Source organism: Podarcis melisellensis (assembly GCF_964234715.1).
Source record: "Podarcis melisellensis genome assembly, chromosome: 3".
Lineage (NCBI taxonomy): Eukaryota > Metazoa > Chordata > Lepidosauria > Squamata > Lacertidae > Podarcis > Podarcis melisellensis.
The window spans coordinates 40,436,998-40,442,997 of NC_138530.1; the positions used below are offsets into that span (position 1 = coordinate 40,436,998).

Below are 6,000 nucleotides of genomic sequence, written 5' to 3' on the forward strand. Positions count from 1 at the left end.
TGCTTGTCAGTTCACTGCCTAACTCTAAGAACAGTTGTAGCTGTAGGTAAATTCTCTTGCTCCCAGAATCATTTCCCATAAATAAATACGATGGTGCTAGGATCCAACTCTCTCACTAGAGGCCCTGGTGACCTCAGTGGCTAGGCGTACATTTTACCAGCTAAACAATAATAAAAAAACAAACAAACTGAGTTTTAGCAAACATGAAAAACTTAAAACAAATCCTTATTTCATGATGAATAGTCTTTAGAGACTATAATGTAACTTAAGTAGAAAACTATTTTTAGAAATATTTTTCCTCCAAACGCATTTTATTTTAAAAATCCGATTTAATTTTTTTAAAAAATCCAATTTAATTTTTAAAAAAAACTTTGATTTTTAGCCTCCCTGCTTTGCTGCCTCCATTGCATCCTCATTGTGCCATCCAGCATAGATTTTCCAGGTAGTGCAGGGCCTCTTATAGTCTAGCCCAAAGGAGGTGGCAAAACTGATGGTAGCTGTCTCTGACTTTGCAAAGTGTTTTGAGGGTAAAATCGCTTGCACACCCCTCCCCACCCGGGATCATGACTGCTGTTACAGCAGATGAATCTAAAGGGTTACAGAGCACTGTTTAGTCTTGTTGTGTTGGATGAGTTCGTAAACCTTGAGGATGTAAACAAGGTGCTTGGATCAGTCATCTGTTTTATTTTTTGCAGGGTGGAAGCTGACTGCCTTTTCATAGTGATGGAATATTGTGAAAAGGGGACACTTAAAGATTGGATTAGTAAGGAATGTGCAAAGGAAAGGTATCATGAAGATGCCAAAATTAAATTCCAGCAAATAGTGGAAGGGGTCGCATATATTCATTCTCAAAACTTGATTCATCGAGATCTCAAGGTATGCAGATGAGACGATTACAATATCAGCTGTGAATGATAAAAAGTAAAATATGAACTATTTCATTCCTTTATTTCTCATAAATGGCAAATGGTAAGAAAAACCTCAGGAAATTTTTTTGACATAGCATCAGTTTTTGGTTCCTCTTCTTCAATTGTCATCCAGTATTGTTAGGTTGGGTCTATGTAGGCTTCTCAGTATTGCAAGTGGCATGAATTCCACATGGAGGTAATTTCAGACCAACACTTATTCATAACATCATTACTTTTAGATCAATACTACCTCATCTCTTGCTGTGGCAAGGTATTTTAAAGCTGACCCACTTGTTTTATTTGCTCTCCTGCTAATAATTCAATTGATGTATTTATTTTATTTTATTATTTCAGTTGTATTGGGGGTGGGCTTAATCTGGAATATACTTTGCGTACAAGGTAGACGTTTCCATTTGGAGGGGAACTTGAAAGGCACAGCAGATTCTTTAAAAAAGCAAATAAGAAGCTGAGGTGGTTCAGACACTGCAGGATAACTGTTGAGTAGACCATGATGACTCACCCAGAGTTTAATGACTTTTACATCTGAATATTTTGTTTTTTTGTTTCTCTCTCCCCTCCCCCCAGCCAATAAATATATTAATGTCTAGAGACAATAAAATAAAAATTGGTGATTTTGGGCTGGTAACCACAGGTGTAGACGACCATTCCGTACAGCGAACAGAAAAGAGGGGAACACAACTATACATGGCTCCTGAACAGGTAATACTTTTAATATTGGATCCATGCATTTGCAATGGCACTTTTCTCCAAGGGCAGTTGTAAATTTGTTCTGTGTACACGAGTGCACACTCATAGTGACCATCATCATCATTACCCCCACGAAAAATGCTTATGCCCCTGTGAAGATGGCGGTACCGAATCGGTGGTGCATGCCCTTCTGGCTTACCCTCTTTATAAAGACATGAGGAATGAGATTATCACCCCTCTTTTATTCTCTATTCTGGGGTGCCCAACCACTGCCACAGTGTCCTTTCTCTTGGCAGATCAAGATGAGCAGGTGACAGCAAAGGTTGCAAGGTTTTTAGCTGGGGCAATCAGAATAAGATCCACTATTTGACTACTGATTCAAAACCCTAAAATGTATTTTATATAATTGACTTTTTATTTCTGTTCTTTTTATATCGTATTTATATCGTATTGTTTTATTGCTATGGCCGATGGCTGACAGAAATAAAGATTCATTCATTCATCACCACCATCACCACCCCAACTCTTCTAAGTTAGGTTAGACTGAGAGGGAATGGCCGTCTCCAAGTCATTCTGCTAGCTTAAAGACTGAGTGGAGAATTGGGAAAGAACCAACTGCCTTGATCCTGTAGTTAGTTTTCAGGGAAAAAAATGTCAAAATGTGCTTTGAAGTGCATAAGGCCTATATGCTTAAGCTCTATGAAAAGTTCCTGTTAGAGCATGTTCTTATGACCTAATGTGTTCATGTTTGCATTGTTCACAGGTGGGGAACAAATACGGAAAGGAAGTGGATATATTTCCGTTAGGATTAATTTTATTCGAAATGCTTTACACATTCCAAACTTATCATGAGAAACATGAGGTAAATCTGAAAAGTTTTGTTAACAGCACATATTTTTTCTCAGAAATGTATAGAAAATATGTATGCACAACCAGGGCTCCAAACAGTTGAGTGGGTGAAAGGGGCAGGACAGAAGGGTGAAGGGGCATGTTCATGTGTCTATGCATTCTTGCTAATGGACAGTGGTCTAGAAAAGCTGACCTCTTGGCGCTCCTTCCTTCATAGTCTGGGGAATAGCAGCAGAGTTGTTAGGGGGACAGGGGATGTTTTGCTGGGGAGAACAACCAACTGGCCGCTGCCTCCTCCATCCACTTACCACAGAGCACACAGGATGCAGGTTTGTTGCCTTAGATGCTGGCAGTTGTTTTGCGTGATACAAATGCAGCTTGTATAAATGGTACATCTCCATTCTAGGTCGCCAGAAACTTGCTTTGCTCTTGTCTTTCTTGCTCCTGCTCTGTCACTCCCTCTCGCAGATACACACCATGAGAGAGCAGGCCAGATAGAGCTTGTTGAGATGAAAGGCATGGGTTTCAGATGCATTGCCTCCCCCTTCCCAATTTGAGACCAAGAATCTCCACTACATCCCAGCCCTTAAAGCATCGTGGTTTTTAGCAAGCAAATTATATTTTGAAAAACCTGTATCTGAAAAGTATTATGTTTAAGGTTACTGCTTTCTAAAGAAACCCAAAACTTTTCAGGAATTGCCACCAACTGGCCTGCTCAAGGAAAGGTTTGCTTCTATAAATTCAAGAGGCTGCTTCTGAGGCGGGTGCCTTTTTGCAAAAGGAACCTGAATCCAAATTTATTACCAGCCTTTCCTCCTGTTGAGGAATGGGAAATGCAAACCAGCCATTCACCCCTTCCTTCAAACAGTTCCTTAAGCATTGTTGTTTTACTAAATTGGAAAATGGAATTGAGGCATAGAACATTGGGAGTCTGCAAGTGCTCCAGCTGTTATGGAGTCCTACTAATGTTTCTCTTTCTGCTCCCAAATGTTCTTTGAAAATGAAAAATATCCCATTTGCAGACTTTGTTGTAATCATTAACTCTCCCTTCAGGCATTTTTCTCACTTGATTTATGAATGTGATGAAGGGGCAATGGCAGGCTCTGCCCCTCCCTTTTCATGTGTCCTTTGAATGCCTGAATGAAGCCCCTATGAGTACACACGAGAGCCCTCCAATAAATGTGTGGCATGAAGGAGTTCTTCATGTTTGTTTGTTTATTGAAGACAGGCTCCCTCAAACTCAACCCTCCAGATGTGTTGAGACTACAATTTCCATCATCCCAGACAACTGGTCCTGCTAGCTAGGGATCATGCGAGTCAGTATTCCAGATGTCTTGAACCCCAACTGAATCATGAGTTGCTTCCTTCATGTATCACTGCTACAAAGTTTTATCAAACTGTCTTGAAACTTGGGGCATTGTGTGTTTGTAGGGAGAACAGGGTAATGAAATGCAGAACCTTCAGATACAGTGGTACCTCGGGTTAAGAACTTAATTCGTCTGGAGGTCCGTTCTTAACCTGAAACGGTTCTTAACCTGAAGCACCACTTTAGCTAATGGGGCCTCCTGCCGCTGCCACGCTGCCGGAGCACGATTTCTGTTCTCATCCTGAAGCAAAGTTCTTAACCCGAGGTACTATTTCTGGGTTAGTGGAGTCTGTAACCTGAAGCGTATGTAACCTGAGGTACCACTGTACTTTGCAGTAAGTGCTGTGAGTCCCTGTTGCTGAAAGAACCCAGACTACATTTTGAAGAGAGTCTTTTATCCTTTTGGCATATCCCAAACGGGTATCAGTGATATTACTACACGATATTGGATGTTCCATTCCATGCAAGAAGAATGAAGTGTGTATGCACACTCAACTCCTGTTCCTTTATCGCATGTACAAATGTGGAAGGAATTCAGTTTTCCATGTTTGGGAACTTGGGCAACTGTTTGTGTCAAAATGGCAGCTTTGAACTTGGCCAGTGAAAATTGCATCACACGAGGTATTCTTAAGTGACACTGTGTATTATTTTTCAGAGATTCGAGAACATAAAGAAAGGCGAATTTCCAGAACCGTTTACAAAGGATTTTCCAGAAGAGGTATACTGTGGCAAAGCATTTATATAGGTTGTCTTTTCCATGCTTGTTTTAATTTAAAATAAAAAACTATCTCTCCTTTGTTTGCAGGTATCTCTAATTAAGAAACTGCTTTCAAAAGTGCCATCTGACAGACCATCGGCACCTGCCATTTTGCATATTTTAAAGAAAAGGCAGTATAGCCCACACACTTGTTAACTAATACCTGTCCAAACACAACTGCAGAATTTTGGTCTAAAGGTAGTGGTTCCTTTTGCTGTTGCTAATATTGAAAATCTCATCTGAATCAAAACCGGGGCACCTGGAAATTGTAACTCTGGATTGCCTCTTGCTATATGTTCTGCTGTGGCCTTTGAGGGGAGCTGCAGGGTGCTCTTGTGGAGGCAAAATTTCTCTGAAGCCAGAACTAGACACCTGTGCCTTGTATGTGTGGCTGTCTTTAAAAACTGCCCTGCTTTCTCATGGGAGGCTCAGCCTCAGTGGCTGGAAGCCCATTTTACAAGCTGTGACAAATATGGTCATTCCTGGACTGAGAGAACTTGACCACAGTGGTTCAGGCATTGGTGACTTCCAAGGTTAGATTACTGCAATGTTAGATTACTGCAGTGCACTCCTTGAGCTTGATTCGCAATATGCTGTTAGTGCACAATGCCATTGCATGATTGCTAGCAGGAAGAGATCCTCTGCACAGAACAGCTTTGCTCAAAGAACTGCACTGGCTGTCCATTTACTACCAGGCCAGGTTCAAAGTGTTGCTATTAGGGGCAGGATCACCTTTCAAGAATGCTCCAATCTACATTAACCCGCACTGTTACAGGTGCCTCATAATACTTATAAGACATCAATCTTTACTGCAGCAGCACCTTCACTTTGAAACTTGCTGCCTGTTAACATCAGGCAGGTGCCTTCGTCACATTCTTTTTGGCATCTGCTTAAAACCCATTTGTTTACGCAAGCCTGTCCAGATACGTAGAAGCCACATGTGCTTTCTCTCTTTTTAGGTATGGGCTATTTTAAGCAACTTTTCAACGTTTTTAAATACCTGTGCTTTTTATTGAGAATTTTAAAGTGTTTTACTTCACTTTTTTGTAAACTGCATAGAGGTTTTCTTACAATCAAGTGGTATATAATTTATTTTATTTTTTCAACGGTCTGGTTTTCAGCTGAGCTGCAAATTGTTTTATTTGGTTTCTGCCAGGAGAGTTCTTTTACTTTTTATTTGCAAGATTAAGTGTTTGTTTCCAAAATTCCAAAATTTTATTGATGGGTTATCGTATACATTTAATAATTACTAGTAATAAATAATAAAGGAAAATAATATGAGGCTTTTGAAGTAATAGAGGTTTTCCCAGCCCTGCTGGGAATTGAACTTGGGACATTTTTTGCATGCAGAGCATATGCTCTGCCCCTGAGCCCTTTTTGTCTGGACACTTGGCTTTTAAGCAGGATGATAA

General features: G+C 40.4%; 1 protein-coding gene across 1 annotated transcript in view; it reads left to right on the forward strand.

Annotated features, from left to right (window-relative positions):
• Positions 1 to 5,685, forward strand: part of LOC309366267 (interferon-induced, double-stranded RNA-activated protein kinase-like) — a 28,647-nt gene extending 22,962 nt beyond the window's left edge. The window contains exons 20-24 of the mRNA XM_081904722.1: positions 696 to 876; positions 1,494 to 1,628; positions 2,380 to 2,478; positions 4,487 to 4,549; positions 4,637 to 5,685. Coding sequence (XP_081760848.1) covers positions 696 to 876; positions 1,494 to 1,628; positions 2,380 to 2,478; positions 4,487 to 4,549; positions 4,637 to 4,744 — 586 coding nt within the window. The 3' untranslated portion in view covers positions 4,745 to 5,685. The remainder of the gene's footprint in view (positions 1 to 695; positions 877 to 1,493; positions 1,629 to 2,379; positions 2,479 to 4,486; positions 4,550 to 4,636) is intronic.
• Positions 5,686 to 6,000: the final 315 nt, after the last annotated feature.